Consider the following 21,227-nt stretch of genomic DNA (forward strand, 5'->3'; position numbering starts at 1 on the left):
CAGTACTACATAAACTGAGAAAAAAAATTTAATAAGGAAGACTCAATAAAGTTTTGTCATAAAAAAACAAAACAAATCCTTTTTTTTGTAGGTTGTGGTGTATGGTCTCTAAACACTAACCATTTGATTGATTTGACATTGCAAATGCACGATTACGAAGATGACGTTAGGGTTTGTGTTTACAATTTTGTCCGCAGTGCCAAAATTCCTCAGCTTATCAAGATGTCGAGCTTTTCCTACCAAGAAGGCTACCGTGCCACCCTTAAAAATCAAAATGAAATACTGACACAAACACAGATTAAAGTAAATGTTGGACTCTCTAAGACAGACGACATAACTGTGAGACTTTCTAGAGTTATAATTTTAACCTCACAGCACTTAAATAATGTAGGCGTTCAATACACAGCGGTCAGAATGGAAAAATCTGCATGTTATTTCTGTTGTTTTACAAACCCTCGTATCATTATTATTGTTATTATTATTATGTGATTGATTGAACTTCCTGTTTTTTCTGTTGAGTCTCACTGGGAGCAAAATAAATAACTTTAAGACAACCCAGCAACACTGTTGCCATATTAGCAAGCCAAATGCATCAATTTTTGTGTTAAATATTGCATTTCTCTAAATGGCTTAGACAAAACAGGTCTTTAAAGAATCTGGGAGGTATTTATGTGCTGTAGCTGAGCCTGTACTGAAAGACTCGGAAACAGTTTTCAACCCCAACCTGCTTAGACCTACGATAAAGACAGAAATTTAGACAGACATCAGTGAAAACAGACAGACAGGAAGACGATAAGCAGAAAGACACAATTACTCAACCAGGAACGGAAACAGACGTGACCACACACACTCACACACACGCACTCAGAAAAGAGTAAACAGAGAAACAGATGCTTCAAGTGCAGAAAACACTCACAGACTCACAAGTGAGCATAAAACCACATTCATTAGCATAATAAGGCACAGACAACAACCAGAATACAATTCAAAAATAAATGTACAAAAGTTATTGTCACAAAAATCTCTTCAATTATTTGAAATTAAAAATTTCCCCAAATTGATTAGAGTTGCTTTTTTATCTGCTTGAAAACCTGATAACTGTTTTTTTTTCTTTCAGTAGTTTGCGTGGTGTATAAATTGCAGGTGTTACGTAAATGTTTTGCACTCATGTTTATTTCACCTTAGATAAAGATCAAAATGAGAAAACAACTTCCTGAAAATCTAATTTGATAAAGAAGTACAAGGCAACAAACCTTTAGCAGTAACACCCTTTGGTTGTTAATCATTTTTTAAAAATATATATATATATTTTAAAAAGAACAAAAAAAAAAGTCAAATTAAAATCTGGAAGTTTAAACAAAAATCTTTGACAAAGACAGTGTGACGTTTTTCAAGACATGAACTTCAGTAGACAGAGTCTTTTCAGAAACACTGCCATACATTTTCTGGGTTGCTTAACTGTACAAACATACAACCGTCAACCAGTTTCCATAACAACAAAAGTGTTATGAAGTCTTGAATAGATGGGAAACTCAATGAGCGATTGGATTGTGGTATAAAAAAAGTGCCTTGTCGTGATGTGTTATCAGTACTTTGATGCCTATACATTAAATGAATTTCTATAAATACAAGATAAATAAAAGATATGTAAAATACAATGTAGTCTTCATTTCTTCATTAGCATTTCTATGTACAGAGTATTACAATTGTGTTCAGCAACCAAGCAGCGTGACGGCTGGAAACAAATCAAGTTTGTCAAAACTGTCGGTTAGAACAGCAAGATTTGAGCTGGGGCGTTGCTCCAAAACACAGTTATGACGATTCAAACATTTAAAGGTTTACGTGTTAACAACCTGGAGCATCTGTTTTTGTTTCTACACACATGATTACGACAATAAGATAAAACCGTTTTCCTGGATTTACATTCACTTTGGAAGACGACCCCTTCAATTCTTGCTGCTTTCTTCAGCATTCACTCCAGAGCCCCATTCATGCGAACTGAATCTTTCAAGTGCACTTTAATCTTATAAAACTACATAAAGACTGGCCTTTGCACCTCAGGCTTATTAGCATAAAACAGCTCTTCTCTTAGAAACAGTCATACAGTCGAAATAAAAAAATGACAAACATTAAACTGAAGTGGCCTAATTACATCACCCTGTAGGCCAGCTGTGACACATTTCTTTATGAAAGCTGCAGCCAAATTAGATTGAGTGGTTTCCTGCCCTCATTCTTTTCTCTACTTTAATTTCAACTTCCTAAGCCTAAAAACTGAAGGACCTTAACAGTCAAGTGGATTATCATTTATTAATAGAGTAATATATGTGCACATTTATGGCATTCCTTCTCTCACTCCATGCTTGTAAGGATACATATCAGGGAAAAGGGAGCATGTGATGGCTTACAAGCCTTCACAAGATGTAAAGACAATATAAGGGGACTACACTTTATTAAGAAAGGACTAAAATCCAGTGAAAAGGTTTTGCTTCCATAGGGAAAATGCACAAACCTATGTGATAAAAGGCCTTGTTATGTCTTCGAAATCATTCAATGGGAATAGTATGTTTTTGGACCAAACAGCAGACTAGACAGTCTTTTTTTTTTTTTCCAAATTCACTGAGTGTGCGCAGCTCTTATTATTCACTGTGAGCTGATGATGCTAATTATTTGCTCTCTTATCTCAGTGCTCACACAAAAGGGAATCCTCAGAGCAGCAAATGGACAACCGGCCCTGAAAGCACACAAACGTCTGGCACACTTCCTGTAGCATTAATGAATCCACATTTTTACTCTGAAAAAAAAACAAAAAAACAGTGCTGCCATGGTTACTGACAGCTTCTCTCCTCTCCTTTTTCTTTCTCTTCCCCTCTCACCATATCTCCATCTCTCTCCACCCCCGTAGCCAGCGACAGCAGTATTATGCACTCATGTAGTCTGACAGGTACAGCTTTTTGAAATTACGCAGGATCCTGCGAGGCTGAAACAATCGCGCTGATGCGTTGCAGCAGGGGTGCTATTATGAGTTTGAATAAAACTGGGACCGCGCGACACTTGTGTGCGCTGTTCCTGCTGCAGCCTAATCAGGAGCAGATTGTGTTTGAAGGGCTGGTGATAAAAACCCCTGCAGTTCAGTTGAGGTTAAGGGTCTGACTCCCATCGGGACTGATGAATACATTTACATCTCCATCTATGTCTGCACCCGCTGCAAAGTAATCCAATATTTGTTCTGGCAAAGTATTTTTTGACGTCTGTAAAAATAGAGAAGAGGATGCACTTACATCCTGAAGTTCCTTCTATTTATTCCCTCTTCTACACTGATTTGTTTGCTTTCATGTCTCATGTTGTATTTTGTATTCAATGCTATTTTTTTCACATTATGGAAAGCACTCTGCCGATAACGATTAATTATTTTATTTTCTAATGCAACTCGATAATACAGCTGACGCAGTTCAGTCTGAAAACACCAGGAAAGATGTTAATAGAAGAAGAAGCCACATCAACGTTTGTAAGTAAGCGACTTCAGGTCACATTTAAAGTTAAAGTATGTGTCACGTTTGACTTATTTCAAAGCAGGTGGGCAAAAAGCTCTTAAAGATATCAGACCTGGAAGTCAAACTACTGACCTTATGATAACCTCTCCTTCCCACAACCCCCTCCCAAAAAAAAACACATGGTCTACTGCCTAAGCCAGTCCTGATAATAGAGCCTTTTCCCTCATCATCAGTCATTTTATGTAATCTTTTCATACTGGGAGCAAAACAACGTCAGACTAAAATTCTTTAATATGACATTTTAAATTGCTCCTTCTGATTGTTTTGCTGCGATGTAAAAGTCTTTCTTGTTGGTTAATGTTGCAGCTCACCTAAAGAAGAAGCTGAAGAAAGAAAAAAGATTTAATGGCCCCTTCCTCCCACCTACATCTAGCACCCTTGGTCTCAGCCATATGGTCCAAGAATCAGAAAAAAAGAATAAAAATTGTATCTGAACACTTTACAATATAACCTGTTGCAGCTCTGATAATTGGCCACTAGGGACAGTGTGGGTGGCTGAGGGTACACAATGTTTGAGTATGTAGTAGAACAAAGGCTTGCATGATGGATGGAACAAAGAGCACCGGTTACTGTGGCTAAAAAATAAACAAACAAACAAACAAAGAAAAAATAGTATGGGTGAGACAAGGCGGGGTGAAGGGAAGAGACATAAAGACAGAGAGGCCAGAAATTGCTCTCATTCTGTCAGTCTTTTCGTGGTCACCGTGGTGACAACACATGTCAAAAAGAAAAAAAGGACTCTTCTGCCACACTGCTGCTGCTATGACTAAACAAGAGTAACCGTGGTTACAGCAGCAAGCTTCCCCCTTCACTATGTGCATGAGTCTCTTTGAACTCCGGGTAATACCGAAAAAAGAAAAAAAAAGAAAACAGGCTGGCCAGTTGAATCTCTATCAAAGAACTGCTTACTGGATGTGTTCACCACAGAACGAGTCACTAAAAGCGGTATCACGGATGTCTGGTGTCAAAAATTAAGCACCACAAAAGACCCTAATTGCTTTCCAAGTTGTGAGCGGTGCACGTTTAATAATCTGAAACCTCATTGTGCTTGACGAACAGGTAAAAGCTAAGTGTATGTGACCAGTAATTACAGTCTACACGACACTATCAAATAGGTAGTTCAGAGCGTGTCTGTCTAGTTTATAATTACTGACAAACCACAAATGTAGGCTGCTTTGACATTATTGCTGTGGTTCAGCTGAAAACCCACATCGAGCAAGAGCTGATTTTAAATGCTAACCCTTTGAACGGCCCCTTGTCCTCACCTTTGATGTCCCTATACTTTAAGAACATCAAAGGTTAGTTTTACAGAACAAGATTTAAAAAAAACGAAGCCAGACTGGCTGCTTCCTGGAATAAAGTCATGTCATGTTCCCCTTTCACTTTATAGCTGGCCCCCTAAGTTTGCAGCCTGAACTTAATCAATCAAGGCTTGGCCTCAGTGAACAACTGACAGTGAGCTCGACTACGGCCATAAAGGTCAGAGAACACTTCACCTTTGACCTCCCACCTGCAGAGCGATTCAAAGCAGTTTCATCTGAATAATTTAGCCCCATCTTACACTCTTGACTAGGATCGCATACATAGCACCTATATGGAAAACTATTTTAATAATCGGTCACTCAGTTAGGCAGATAAGAAGTACTTATATCGTCATTAGGACAAAATTTATGAAGCTAGATCATCATCTGGATTTAGACTGACTACAGTACCTTATCCTCATATGATGTATCACTGTCAACCATCTGTCTTTAGGCTAACCATCTGTCCTCAGATCAAGCAAAGAGGAAGTCAGGAGAAGACTATTACATATAGAGTGCTTTCAGTATATGCTTCTGATCAGCTCTATAAAAGCTGCCTTTATCAGAAATGTGATATTACAAAACAGCGCAGTCAGTGAGGAGGCAGGAGAGGAAGAGGAGATGGGATAAGGTCAGAGAGTATGGTGGAGTAAACTAAGGAGACTTTAAGATGGCTATTCAGTGTCGCTAAATGATATGTTATCTATTAAGTATTCATGCATCCCTGAACCGACAACAGCTCCAAAGGTGCCAAACTCCTTCTGTTCCTGACCTCTAACCCAGTCTGTTAATGGTAGTTGAGGCAGAAAGAAATGCTTCTGTATTCTGCTGCCTCTGTTATTAATATTTAAAAGATCTGGCCTGTTTATAAAATGAGAAAATGAAAGGCCATACCCATTATTGCACTTCGAACCCTTGCTTTTAGGGAGTAAAGTTTGTGACAGTCTTTACTCTCTAAAAGCTGCACACGAGCAGTTCAGTGGAGATGATGTGAAGCATATAAACACATGAGGCACATCCCTGATCAGAAATTTTGCCATGATGCTGACCATTGCTACAGAGTATTTACAATAAGAACTGACCCTATTGCCCAATTTATATCAGTGGCCTGATGTACAGATAGGAGGAAGAGTGTGTGTGTGTGTTTTTTTTTACAGTAGCCCAGAGGATTTGCTAATAAACCTGTTATACAGAGACTATAATGTCCATCAGTATGCCCAAATAACTCCCAGACAGGAAAGTGCAGTAGTATTATTACGCCTGACGCACTACAGGAACGTGAGCAGGCGTTTTATGACGAGATTGGCAGTTTCCTCAGAGCTTCAACAGAGGTGTGCAGGCCATACATTTAGGAGCCTTGCGCTTCCTGCGATGTTGCAGCTGGGATGTGCTCTGTGATCCAGGTGGTCAGCTCCTTTAGCACGGACTCAGCCACCTCAGGGAGGTCATGGTGAAGAGCGTGGTAGCCTCCTTCGTAGATCTGGGATAACATTTAGAAATGATAAGAAACGATCAGAGGGATGTATGTAAAACCATTTCATTTTTGTTCTACAATGCTTTTTAACAACTTGCAGTGTGTTCAAAGTTGCAACGGGTTCTTCCTGCTTTGCCAAACCTACAGGGATTTAATACAAAAGTCATTTGATCACACCAAACATTTTGCTGGGATCAAATGACTTCCGTTTACAGCTTGAACTAACGTGGAAAGCCCCTGCATTTGGTCCAATTATTACTTTGATAAAACATGTGATAAAGAAGCATCTGAGCCTCACAAGCACCACTTGATTTTCTGCTCCCTGCACTATCTGTCTCACTGTGCTGCACGAAAACAGAACATTCGTTATATCTGATTTCACTTCTCATGTGTCTCATTCTCATGTCTCTTGTTCATCCTCTTTTTAACCTCCATGTGATGAACCATGTGACAACATAGTGTGTGAAACTTCCCTCTTTACAAATACCAGTGTTGAAGCTCTTGGGATTTAAGAGGTTTAAGCTGCATTTCATAATGTAATACAGGTATAGGCATGTGTTGCATCACATCACTGTAAAATGCTTCACAGCATTGTGTAAAATCCCTGACTGTAAAGTCAAGGCTTTGTATATTTTTCCTTTAGTTTGCCACCCATCTCTATGTTATATTTTAATAACAACGAGTTTTAATGACGGACAGTCTCTGTATTAATCAAACACAAAGACCTCAGCTTTGTAATCTCGAATCATCATTTTTAAAGTGTCAGAAGACACCTTTAATGCTGGAGGCAACGTTATTCACCATATTTATGCACTGTGTCACGTTCAGTTGTTGCACTTTATAAACGCTCATCTGAAACTTTATTAACGCAAATATTTAAACATATCAGTGTATTTAGACATATAGACCTGCTGAAATTCAGGCCAACCATCAAAATGGGGAAGAAACATAATTTAAATGACTTTGAACGTGGCATGGCGTTTGGTGTATTTGGAGTATTTCAGAAACTGCTAATCTACTGGGATTTTCCTGGACACTGTCAGATGTCACGGTAATGGTCACACTGCTTTGAAGTCAAATAACCAACTAACCAAGATATGCATAACAATTTCTCTCAGTGCACAATAGATTGAACCTACAAGCAGCAGAAGACCACCCCAGTCCTGTCAGCTAAGAACAGAAAACTGAGTCTGTGTTTCACACCTGCTCACCAAAATTGGATATCAAAAGACCAGAAATTGTGTTGTTTGGTCTGATGACTCTCGATTTCAGCTTCAACGTTGAGATAGTAGGGAGAGAATTTGGCATAAACAACATTCAGTTCAACTCAACTCAATTCAATTTTATTTTATTTCTACAGCACCATTAAAGCATGAAGCAGTCCTGCTTCGTGCTAATAGTTTAGTGTGTTGCTGGTGGTGTAATTGGGCTCCTTAGTGCCAACTGAGCATTGTACCCAGCGTGTACTGTTGCTGACCACCACCATCCAACCATCCAGCCATTCTGATGGCTGCTTCCAGCATGGCATGTTTTATTCATATCATGTCAAACTGGTGTATTGAACATGACAATGAGTCAACAAATCTTCACCAACTATGTGATGCTAATCTATCAATATGAATCTAAATCTTAGAGGAATGTTTCCAACACCTTGTTGAACCTAAGGCAGTTCTACAGATACAGTTTTCTGTAAATTAACCATACACACCTTGATTTTCTTGTCTGTACTCGGTGAATTGTCATACATCATCCTGGAGCCTCTGATGTCACAGAGTTTGTCGGCGTCACCGTGAAGGAGCAGGAAGGGCCAGCTGATGGACGGGATCTCCCTCTGCATACGCTCCACTGCCGCCATCAGCTGCATGCCGAATGATACTCGCATCCCGCCGTGATAGTTTAGCTCATCAGCGTCATATGCCTCCACCTGACAGGAGAGAAACAAAAGAGGCCAGGGTGGAGATGCTTTGGTTTATCATCTCTCTCCACCGGATGTTGGACTGATATCAATGTAAGTTCATTCCTGCTGTTCCTCTTTCTAATTAAGCTCAGAGAAATAATTTTGGTCAGGCTTAACTCAACTCAGCAATCCTTTCATAGAGCACAAATGCTCCTTCAACCCTGTAATGCCAAGTTTTTAAGTTTTTGACACCTCTACATCATCAGTGAGAGTCTGTGTACAATTAGATGCATGCAGGGCTACTGTGGGCAATAAATTGCACAAACGTGTCAGCCAGAAGAAAAATGGTACAAATTAAAAGGGAAAACGGTCGCTCATGCACAGATGGCCTGGAGTCTCCTAAGAGCAGATGAACAATAAAGAGTCCTTTCTGCATTTTAAATGTTGAATCTAACAGCTAGTACAGTGATCAAATATTCACTTTGTTTCTCAAACCAAACTTATAACAGAAAACTGTGAGAAAAACTTTTCAAAAGTACACAGTGTGAAATGTGGAAAATTGTATTTTACAGTATCTGCAAGAAACAATATTAATATATAAATGGTAAATGGACTGATTCTTATATAGCGCTTTTCTACTCTCTCAGAGTACTCAAAGCGCTCTATAACAGATGTCACATTCACTGACATTCATATTAACTGCCTTGCCTTTTTACGTCTGTTTTTTACAGGTTTATTTAATGTTCATTATATGTCCCTATATATCTCTATGATGGATATTCTATTATTTATCAACATTAAAATTCCCTTGCCAACTTATCAGAATAAAATAAATGTGCAGGCCTATGTGACCTTAAACTGATGGAGCCACGTCTAATTTAATTTCTTTCACTTAAAACATAAAAGACCTAGAAGTTAGGCAAGGTTAAGCCACTCCACTTCACTTGTTACCCCCTTATTCCTATGCATCTATCTATTTTTTGTTCCATCCATCCATCCATTCATTTCCACTTCTCCTTTTTCAGGGTCATGGGAGGGGGCTGGAGCCTATCCCAGCTGCCTTAGGGCGGGAGGCAGGGTTCAACCTGGACAGGTCGCCAGTCTGTCGCAGGGCTAACACATAGACACAGACAACCATTCACTCCTGCATTCACACCTATGGGAAATTTCCAATTAACCTATCCTCACTAACTGCACATATTTTGAATGTGGGAGGAAGCCGGAGTATCCGGAGAAAACCCACTCAACCCACACATTTTTTTGTTTTCCTGCAAAATTACTACTACTACTACTATTTCCCTTAAAAACCTGAGTTGTTAACCCAATATTTGTAGCTAAGTATAATAACAATTTACTTTTAGATTGTTAATTTACTTTTACTTTACAATTTACTTAACAATTTACTTTTAAATAAAATACACTTACATTCTCTTTAATTATGCCCTTAGTCGCACACATATATATATATATATATATATATATATATATATATATATATATATGTACATGTATAAAATATTTTACCTGATACTGTATCTGCAAGAAACAATATTAATATATAAACAATATTTTGTCCCTATTGGCCACATTTAAATGCAACAGCTCTGACAGCTTTTCAGTCATTTCCATTGTTTCTTTGAAAAAAATTATACTTATAATGTGAAGTATTTCATGCAAACTTCAAATGTATCAGGGAAAATGTGATCTTCTGCTAACCTTAACTAAAGTCCTTGGTAACACTTTATAATACAGCCCACATCTATGGATGTAATTCCCTTGTAATTAAATGTAATTTCAGTGTATCTTATTTGAATTTAAATGTAATTATATTTACCTACAAATACCTAAGAACATAAGAATGAGGGGAAAAGTCAGGTTTTTCTTTTTTTTTATTGTACTGTAAGTAAATTCAAGTAATGGTTGTGAATTTTAAGTTGTGTAAAGTTTCATTTGAATTTTTTTATTTTAAGGTGTTACCCAGTCATTTTATTGCCCTAACGTATTCAAAATGTTGCCCCAAAACTGTGCACTCATGTTGTCACCTAAACAAAAGCACAAGACTGAAAGGCTATTTCATAAAACACATTTATTTATTCATTTTTTAATACAGACTGACAGATGCCAGTTAAGAAAAGAACCTAAAAGGCCAGCAACTCCTCTTCCTCTCTTCCGACTCTTGTTCTAACTCATTGATTATAGACGTGAGTTCCTCCAATCTCTTCTCCATGTCCTCTTGCTCCTTCAGAGTCTTTAGAAGTGAGGCCTTCTCCTCCTCTTCTTTTTGCAGTGCCTGTGTGAAGTTAGCATTCTCCTTCTTTTGCTCCTCCAGGAGTGCGATGTAGGAAGCTTTCGTGTCGTTTAGCTCTTTCTCTAAACTCATCAGCTTCTCCTCATTTTGTTCTTTGAGGCCTTTAAGTTGCTTAATTTCAGAGCGTAAAGCCTCTTTCTCATCCTCGTGTTCCTCAGCTTGCTTCTTCAGTTCTTCCTTAGCGTTTTGAAGCTGCTGCTGGAGTTGGTCAATGCACATCTGTTGCATCTCACAGCACTGGTTCTTTGAAGGAGCGTCACTGATCATCGTTTGGGTGTCTATAGAGTTTCTGTTCGGCTGCTGCAGCTTCTTGTTGGCATCGCCCAGGTTAGAAGTAAGCTTATGCATGATCTTATCTGCTAGAATCAACCTGTTTGCATTGTTGATTCGTTCAATTTTAGCTTCACGAAGCTCAAATTTGAGCGTGTGAATGTCCTGCAGGTAAGACTTGGTTTCATTACTGAGCGCTGCGTCCAGCTGCTTTTTCAGATCGTTGATTGTCTTCTCAGTTTCTATATCCAAATAGTAGAACTTTCTGCGATACTCATCCACCTGACTCTCAAAATACAAGGCCTTCGTGTTTGCTTCTCTAAGACTGGATTTACACATGTGTAGCTGACACTGAGTCTCTTCCAGTTGGGCTCTGAGTCCAGCATTATCCTGCTTCAGATTGTGCCTTACTCTTGGTGGAAAACTGGGCCTGCCATGATGATACCAAGTCCCTGCAGGTTGCATGTTGTTTGGCCTTGGTCTGCCGGTCATTGCTGGATTCTCACGACGCTGCATATCACTTATCTTTGGTTTGACAACTGTCTGCTTCTTTTCCCTCTCTTTCTTCAGCACGCAACTGACTGAACAAAAACAATTCTCCAGGTTGCTACGACAACATTTTGTACACACTAAAGGATGTGATGACAACAGACTAAATGAGGATTCAGTTGTTTTCATTCAAAAATTAACATAATATATGGCGGATTTCATTTTGCCATCACCCAATCACCCTAAAAGTTAAAACCACTGATAGATAAAGCGAGTTAAACTGGCCATTTTCTTACTCCTCTCCTTTACCTGGCTTAAATCACCATGGTAACAGATGCCAAATACATCTGGCCAGGTTGTGGTCAGTGTTTTGATTTAAAATTAGCTGGAAGCTACAACACGTTTGAACTGCATTATAGATTACAGTATATGCTGGAGAAATACATTTTATGTGTTCAAGTTGTTAAAACTCATACAAGTAAATTAATATTTAATTTTTTTAATTTTAATTTGTTAGAATGCTCAATAAAAACCCCACTTAAATGTTAATACAACTTGTAATAAATGCAAGATCTTGCAAGCCTAATCATTTTCTAATTTCTCGCAATATATAACTATGAGAAGATATGTGTTACACATTTAGAAAGGGTGTGCACAGCCTAGAATGAACAAGCAAATACATACTGTAGTTTTCTCCAAATATGGCATAACGCTGAAGGGAGAAAAGTTGTTCTCAGGGAGAAAATATGGGCATGAAAATGAAAAGACTCCTGGGAAATCTGTGGCAGTTGGAGGGGAAGCGGGAACAAATGGTCGCTAATAAATGGACAGTGAGTTTTATTTAGAAATAAAAATGTGAGCGAAGCAGGATGATAAAGTGGAGTTATGTTAAAAGGAAGCAGAAAGGAAAAAGGAGGAAAAAGGAAGCTAAGGAGGTAAATCGGAGAGGGAATTCCCTGTTTCTCTGACATTAAACATGTAGTTACAAGTAGCTGTCACATAAGTCATACAGTTACTCATGTCTATTCAGCATCTATGTAAGCACAGCTGTGGCTGACTTTGACAGAAAGAGCATTCCTCTATTGTCACAGGTGGCTTGACTAATGACACCACATCAGCCCAGGAGACTGTGAAACCTCGTGCTGTAGACGACATCCTTCCATCTAATCTATCATCGAAAACTTTGGGCTACAAAATGAAATAAATTAACTTCAAAATGTTTTGATGAGAGTAATAGTTTATTATTTCTTTTCAACCTATTTTTTTCACTGTTTTTTGTATTAAATGTTAAAGATTGTATTTCACGTTTTAAAGATAACGTGCAAGAATGTAACTGCTGCAGGGTCTTGTAGCATGGTGGACTTTGTATCTTTATGTATGTGCATCAATGCTTCGTTTATGGTTCTGCATCATGCTTTATCATCCCTCATTTTAAAATTAGTAACATTTTGCATTTGTTTGTTATGCGACAATCAGCAAACTGATCAGTGGACACTGTTGTGTGCATCTTGAATATTACACAACTAGTGACACAAGTAGTGTCACTGCATGTTCACTAAATAACAATGACTTGCAGTTACAGGAGCAAAAAGGACCAATACAAAAAAGTATTCATTAAGCTCATCATAAGATCGTTTGTGAGCTGATTGGTGGTAGATGATGAAAAAAGAAATATAAATCCTGCAACAGCAAATTTCATTTAGTTTTTTTACTTTTCTCCTGTCTTTTGGTGAAAGAACATCTTGAGGCCATGAACATTTATGTACCGAACTTGACTGAGACGTTCATTCCCACTGATCCCCGCTCACAATGAATAAAACAACATAAGGCTACCGAACGGTTTCATATTCAGTTGTGAAATTGAGCTTTCTACTTTACTGAAAACACATGAAGAAAAGGTTACAGTGAGAAATCAGAGCAAAGTATGATCCACCCCTGCAACTTTCCTTCTAGTAACAATATCGTATCACATAGTCTCATTATGCAGTTGGATACCTGTGTGCCTAGATTACCTGTTACATGATTACATCCTTTGATTCAGTATTTATCTGCTATTGTTTATTCTTGTATCTGGAAGAACACAACTTCCTCTGACTGACTGTAGGAAGCAGAAGCAGCAGGATGTAGGAATGTTGATGTAAACTAGGCATACACACACACACACACACGCAGACTCAAATTCGTGCAAAATTTAGGCGTGGTGACATGCCATGAGAATTTGTTTCTGTTTCTCCAGGGATGTCTCTAGGGGCACTACAAAGTATGGGTGTGTAGCATGTACTGTGTTTACAAAATAACACAACCAACAAACGCACGCAAACCTGTCCTGCTGTTTGGAAAAGGCGTACAGTGTCTACAAAGATGTGGTGTTTTGGCATGGGATTGGACAATAAACATAGTGTGACTTGACATTAGCGTAGACAATCAACCGCGGACAAATTTACACCTTGAAAATTCTATTTCCCACAGTCTCAGTGAGTGATATTTCAATTTCAAACAACAAGAGTGCTCAGCCACCCAAAACACACATTGCCAGCATCAGTCTCTCACCTGCCTCTTGTCCCGTGAGAGCCATTTGGACTCGATGGAGCCCATAGTGAGGCTGGGCAGCATGTGGTTCAGCAGTTTTGCCATGAAAACCTACAAACAGAGAAGAGCATAGCTTATTTTCATGTGACATCATTCATGAAGACTGTTTCCTTCTCCTATTTTGGTTTTAAATATTGCACTATTATGTATTAGTGTTAGACTTTTAATTCATAAAATAAGGAATAAAAAAGTCATTTATTTCTGTTAAAACAGCCTCCTCTGTGAGATTTGTCAGAGATTGGCCACACTTGGGACATACTTGTATCAAAGACTCAGTGAGAGGCCATTTATGCAGCTCTAGTGATACCTGAACTGATTGTTGCCTTTGAAACACACAAAATAAAAGGTGCCAGTATTATAAGTATTATAGACACCATCCACAGCAAACCTGAGTAAAGTAAGATAACTGCCTCTTGGGTTGGGAGAGGAGAGAAAAAGAACAGAAAGAAGAGAATAGTGGTTTAAAGGGTCGGTGATTGGTATGTGGTACCTTGAATGGTGTGGCTGACTCCGGGTTCATCTGGACCAGGGGAGCTATCAGAACCACTCCAACAAAATCACCAGGTCTTTCACAGGCTGTCAGGATTGAGATAGCACCACCCTATAAAAGAAATGCAGAACATATTAGCTTAATGAAACTGTAATACAAATAATATTTGTCAAGCTATTTCTTTAAATCTATTGCCCGCATGTCATGCTTCTGTCACTTAATTTTGAATTTTCCTCTTTAATTTTATATGCTGCTTAAAGATGTCGTATGTAAAATATGATATGAAGATTCTTGCGGTTACCAAACTTGCTTACATTATTTAAAATTATCTAGAAAAGTAAAACTTAAAATATTTTACTTTGGGCATGTACAACATTTTTTTTAATGTGTGAAAATCCTGGTTTGGGAGAAATCGACTTTCTTTTCTTAAAATTATGAGACTGAATGGCAGCTGCCTGGTGGTGTACAAAAAACACATTTAATAACGCCAACATTCATGTAAATTTCCAGAAATCATAGCCTACTTGTTGTGCACAGCTTTCTTTATGTAAGAACTAATTTTTCTTTGTACTTCTGTCTTCATCCGCCTATCAAAAGAAGCAGCTAGCTAACAACACAGCTGAGCAGAGGGAGGATGCTGTAATCTTTATATCCTGTCATGCTGTCACGAGCATGAGCCTCCAGTCATGAGTAGATGAAAGATTCTGCGGTGCTACGGTCGACAGCTGTTGTTTGATAAAAAAAAACTATATAACACACCAAAATAAAGGTGAGAGCACTCACTAGGCCAAAGAAAAAGAAGCACATATATCTAAAATAAAAAAGAAAATGGCAGTCGTGGAGATTTCACCAAAGTGGATGTTGTCACTGGTCGCTGTGTACTGATCAGTGCAGTAGTAACCTCATCATGTACGATGTATGATATCTTCTTATTTAAAAATAAAGCATATTGTTCTCAAGGGACCCAAAATAAATTGAAAAAATGAGAAAAAAATTAACAAAACAGAGAAAACCACAGATAACAGCATTAGTTATAAAGACAGGGTTTCAGTAAGGAGACAGACTCGGCACGTCTTACTTCTTTAGACTCCAATAGAGGAAAAGGAGTGTCTTTTCTAATGTGATCAAAGTGGAAAGGTCCTAAAGTAGGTGAAAGGTCTTGATGCAAGGAGCAGTAGGAAAACTATTCAGAGGTCACAGCTAACATGAAACAAGCCATCTTTTGTGTAGATCTCCAACCCTATTTTTTCTTACTATTGTTCCACACAGAGAAATGTCAGTGTGGGACCATGGGCCCCGGGGGCACAACACTGCTGAGCTCCACAGAACATCCGCACCAGGGCCACACTATAGCACCCACGCTGACATTTTTTCATATTGTGATTTCAATTCTGTAACGTAGGGCCACGACAATTAGCAGCTCCATGGCAGCCAAAACCTAAATCGATTCGTCAGGGTCGACTCTGGCACGGTTTCTCCTCTCGTATGCAACAAGTGCATGACACACACACGCACGGGAGCACAGTGATTCTGTGTGGGAGACTAATTGGCTTCAACTTTGTTTATGTGGGGAGCTTTCTTTGTCACCTACGTGAATATTCATCAGCCCGGGGGCCAATCACAGCCTCGCTTTGTTGAAAAAGGGTACCGAAAGGAAGACAAAACCGTTCCCACCAGAAAACTTCACTCTGTAAAGACACAAGTGCACGCTCGCGCATCGCCGCCTGCATGCAAACACACAGGGAGTATGAAAAAAAGAGGGCAGCTGCCTGAATCTCCCCTTTCTTCTTATTTTTGTCTTTCGCTAAAACATCTACATGTGAACACCAGGACGCACTGCTGCAAAAACAGAAGTAATGCTCAACTTCAAGTTGCATTTTTTTTGGTGGTGGTGGGTAGTGGTGGGGCTGCTAAAAGCTGCAAATTGGCTGATTGGTTCAGCATATTTAGTGCCTGTTAAATATCACCAAAAAATGCCAATGAATGCAGTTGTGTCAAAGGGTCTGCACTGATAGAGTGAGATAAGTGTGAATAGGGAAGGGAAGAGAGGGAGACAGAGTGACAGATGGATGACTGGGACAGAGAGGCTCTTTCAGAAGCTGATAAGAGGCCCTATACACTCTTCTACCTCTGAACTAGAGTTGACAAAATGAATGCTGGTATTGTACACAGTGCTACACACTGTCAGTGGGTGGACTCGAACTGTCAAAAAATAGCCCAAGGAGCTAACACTCTGATATTATGTGGACTGTACAGCTGCCCCACTAACACTGCATGGTGTACACAGAGAGTACACCACTGACATTATATGGAGTAGAAGGCTAAAATAGCGGCATTATATGATGTAGGCTTAATAAACATTATATGGCCAATAAGTGAACACCTGTTGCATTCAGTATGAACTCACCACTAAAAAAAAACAAAAAAAACAACAAAAACAACTGAAGACATTCCCTTAATGCAATGGTGTTGTTCAATGGTGCCAAGAGGACAAATTAGGGAGTGCACCAAGAGATGTTTAACTTGAACTAATGTCTCACATTAAAAAAATGTCACCCATTATATGTAAGTTTTCCAAGCCGATTAGAAATGAAGAAGCGTTTTTATTGAAGCCACGGTGCATCACAAAGGGAATTTTTGTTTACTGTGAGTAATGGATACTGAGGGGAGATGAGACAGAGGGCTTAGAAGCTGAACAAATAGTTCCTAAGCACTGCTGAACCGTTACATAAAAGGCTGTCACAGAGGAAGGACAAGTAAGCCTCGGCCAGAAATACTGATGGAGAAAGAAATAAATGAGTACGAGTGGGAAGACGCCAAAGCTGAAGGGATTTTACAGCATCCCACGAGCAGATACAACGTGGACAAACTGCTAAAAACTTCTGTGTCACTGCTCAACCAAAAGAGATACAGCGGAGCCCCTGAAAAAAGTCGAGTGTTTGGTTTTGTGTAAATTTGCAACCGTAATGTGTTTTTTAGTTCTTGCTGTCGCACGTTTAAAAGTTCTCACACATGTTTATGTGTTCTGGAAACTGTGAAAATGAATTGTGGTAGTTTTTTCATCAAGCTGTAAATAGCTTGAACTAAAAACTTAAACCCACGCTACAAAAATGCCCATGTTCTGAGGTTTATATGATCATCAGTAGGTCGCAAATCACTTTCAGACTACTGTGACATAAATTACACTATAAGATCAAAGAATCTGAAATTTAACAGACTTTTTCCTGTTTCACAGGTCTTAATAAATATAATAAAATATAAAATATTATGAAAAACATGGTTCAATTGTGAATAACTATAAATTAAATTAACATTTTGATCAGTTAGAACTGTGACTTTCTTTACAGCGTCACTGCAGCTTGACTCTGCCGACTACATTACAGGATGTTATCACTCGAGCAGCCTCTCAACACACACAGCAGAATACCCAGGTGGTCTCTATTGTGTTGTCGTTTGGAGTTTTTGCGTCATCGTGGCCTGAGAGATTTATAAAACTGAAGAAGCAGAGGAACAGACTAATAGAAACAGGATGCAAAGTGAAAACACCGGGAAACTGGGAAATGAGGCCTGTAAAAACACAGTTGCACATCACTTGACCCACGGCAGGTTTCCTGAAAACTGAGTTTGGGTTTTTATTTGTTTCAAAGGAAACAAGAATGTAGCAGAGGATGAAATGAAGAGAGATGAAAATGAAAAAAAAAAAAAAAAGTTATATCTAGGGAGAAGGATATGAAACTAAATGGAAAGGGAAACTAGTGACCAACTGACATTAGTGACACCAGTGAAACCTCAGACACACCCATTTCTACACTACACAGTCAACTACACAACTGACTTCATCTTCAGGGTGTTTTTTAGGATTTTCCTCTGGTTCCAGCTGTAACCTAAAAAAACTTACAAACTCCTCTGATGTTGTCTAGCAACAAGCAACGGGGTTAAAAATAAAGCTGACTTTTATAACTCACACCATTAAGTTGATTTAATTAAATTTTAGCACAAGCTAAAAGTTGTGCATCATTATGGGTGTGGCTGCTTCCAGCCTGCGATGTCAGCTGATCTGAGTCACTGAAATGGACGATGTTTGTGGTCTTTACACAAAAACACAGCCACCCCCATAGACCATAGAGCAGTGACTACTTCATTTTTACATGTATACTTGTATTTATGGGTCTAAAACACAAATGAGTCATTTCCAAACTTGGCTTTAGTTAAGTCTCAGTTACGCTTGTGAAGTTTCATGACTGTTCGACAGGGATGTCTAACTCATTTTACATCGTGCGCCACATACAGCTCACTTTAATCTTAAGCGGGCCGGACCCTTTCTGTCTTTCACTGTGCAGAAGTTTACCTGCATTTTTAATCCTGGTGATTTCTTAATATAAGAAAAAGAAGAGCAATTATAACAGTATGTCATTTTTCTACACAACATTAAAATGCTGTTGTTGTAAATGAAATTATTTTGTCAGCATCACTCTTTGGGCTTAAATTGTAAGACATAAAAGTGTAAAGATTGAGAAAAAGCTAATTTCCCAGACTGCCCTGTAATTAGAAAACTGAAAGTTTTTGTCAATTAACAGAAAATATTCAGATATTTTTTTGTTACTGTGGACCCATTGTAAAAAAAAATGTGAAAAAATAGGAACTTTTCAGTCATTTAATTGTTTTCCACATAATAATTATTTGTAGTAGTAACTGTAGTTTGGCCATAATTGAGGTCATAGTCCAGTGAGCTGGACTGGAGTCTTTGTCAGACCAATTCTAGCCCCTGGGCTTTATATTTGACACCCCTGCTGTTTAGTTTCTTGCATTGTTGCTGTCAATAGACATCAATGCAGATAGACAGACACAAGCCCAGGTACTCAAAACTGCCTTTGAGAAAGTTAAAACAGGTTTATCTCCAGCTGGGGCCTCTCTGTGCTTCGAGTAGTCAGTCAGATGAGAAAAAGCTACATAAATCCCAGTCGATTTCATTTCCATTGCTATCACAGGTGGTACCAAAAAAAAAGAAAAAAAAAAGAAGGACCTGAGTCTAACCAATAACTTAAGAGTCTTATGATTTTCAATGTCCATGAGTAAGTAGGGTCTGCTTCAGTCTGAGTGATTTAATTTTCATCACCAGAAGGGGAACAAGAAGCTCCCTGCTGCACAGACTTACACGCTTCCCTCAGGCAGATTTGAAGAATATCTAGGGTGTCCACAACTGTCCATGTGTACACACACAAGCATAATCCTTAGCCAGCAACAGAAAAGGCCAAAGGAGACACACTGAATGGATTTATTAGAAGTCCAAAAGAAGCAGGAAAGTGAGGGATGATGAAAAATAGAGAAAGAAGTTGGAAAAGAAAGAGATTTTGCTGTGACTTTGCTCAGCTGTCTCTTAATATTTACAGAATCTGCTGTCTAAACAAGCACTCTGCCTCAGCCTGGGATCCCACAGTGGAGTTTACACAAAGTATGTACTTCTGTGCTTCTAAGATCCCTTCATCACAGCCTCAGTCTGTATACAGTCCTACTGCACTGAAGCGCATGAGCCATAAATGGCTCGCCAAGGCGGACCCATTAATTAAACAGCATGTTGTTTGAAGCAACTAAAGGCCCAAGTGACGACAGTAAATATGACCTATTTAAAAGAAAGACATCAAAGAAGGAGGAGCTGTTATCTCTAATAGAGGACAGTTAGATGCAAAACATAGCAATTAAAATCTTTATAGCAGAAAATAATACAAAAAAGTATATCCTGAACTTAGCTAGTGATTGTCTGAATGAACTAAAGGGCCTAATCACAAAAACAGGCTTCATGAGCCAGTATTTATACACCAGCATGTAGAGCTTTGCTGGAAGGCATGGCGAAACAGTTCTGCAATGAACTCACAATTCTCTGCTTGATACCTGCAGCTGTGCACTAAAAATGTTTGAAAGCATACTTGGGTTCGTTTCGAAGCGTTCTGACTTGCACAGCGCAATGCTCAAAGGACTTATTGTTTTAGATTTTGACTTCAGTGAGTGATGTCAGTTTCCTTATGAAACATAAAGCCTCACATATGAAAGCATAAAAAATGTTGGCATGCAGAATCGGAGCGACTTGCTCATCTAACCGAAACAAGTTCACGGGAGTACAAAGTGACTCGACCTAGAAACACTGACAGTAATCATTTATTATATAACTCATCACTACCATTTGTGATCTGTTAGCTGTGCTGAGAGTTGGGTCGCAGAGCACAACAACGAGAGGCTGTGAAAACAGAATAAACCAATCAGTTAAAAATAGCTCCAAAGCTGGCCTTGAAGCTTTCCAGGCGTTGTCTAATTATTTTTAATGAGAATTCTGGCTCAGTTTTGTGTCTGCCGAATTCACAGAGCCACAGTAAAGGCTATTTGAATTTTCTTTTCATGTTCGCTGCACTGAAGTTTAAACCAGCTGAAGACCCAGCATAACTTTTTCTGCTGAACTTAACTGTTACGGTTAACAAGGGATTAAAGCGAAGCTTTAATTCTTAGTTTAGGAATTTTTCTTTGCATGTGTCAGCGTTGTTTAAGAAAGTAGAGCAACTTTGTGGTGCACTGCCCAGTGAACCTCCTGGTTTGGCCTTTCTGTGTGGAGTTCACACCCTGTAGCTCTCCCTCCACAGTCCACTGTGAAGTCAATTAACGATTCTTAACTGGCCATAGCTGTTTATGTGAGAATTAAAGATTTTATGCTTCTCTGAGTGAGCTATGTAATGAACTGCCATTTCAATTAGCACTAGCCCGGATATTCAAGCCTAGCTGGATAAGCTTTGAGGAAAACAAGTGGTCTACGCTTAATTGGTTCAGTTAAATGAACAACTAATACTGCATTTCACTGAATTTTCTTGTAGC

General features: G+C 38.8%; 1 protein-coding gene across 2 annotated transcripts in view; it reads right to left on the minus strand.

Annotated features, from left to right (window-relative positions):
* Positions 1-1,348: 1,348 nt before the first annotated feature.
* mgll (monoglyceride lipase) overlaps positions 1,349-21,227 on the minus strand; it is a 43,202-nt gene continuing 23,323 nt past the window's right edge. For both annotated transcript variants that reach the window (XM_085344292.1, XM_085344291.1), the window contains 4 exons: positions 14,370-14,480; positions 13,841-13,930; positions 8,035-8,250; positions 1,349-6,332 (listed from right to left, as the gene is read on the minus strand). In XM_085344292.1, the coding sequence (XP_085200418.1) occupies positions 6,201-6,332; positions 8,035-8,250; positions 13,841-13,930; positions 14,370-14,480 (549 nt within the window). In that variant the 3' untranslated portion in view covers positions 1,349-6,200. The remainder of the gene's footprint in view (positions 6,333-8,034; positions 8,251-13,840; positions 13,931-14,369; positions 14,481-21,227) is intronic.

The sequence above is a fragment of the Diplotaxodon limnothrissa genome, linkage group LG20 (assembly GCF_057381915.1).
Source record: "Diplotaxodon limnothrissa isolate DT_005_m linkage group LG20, D_limnothrissa_male_GT1.1, whole genome shotgun sequence".
Classification (NCBI taxonomy): domain Eukaryota; kingdom Metazoa; phylum Chordata; class Actinopteri; order Cichliformes; family Cichlidae; genus Diplotaxodon; species Diplotaxodon limnothrissa.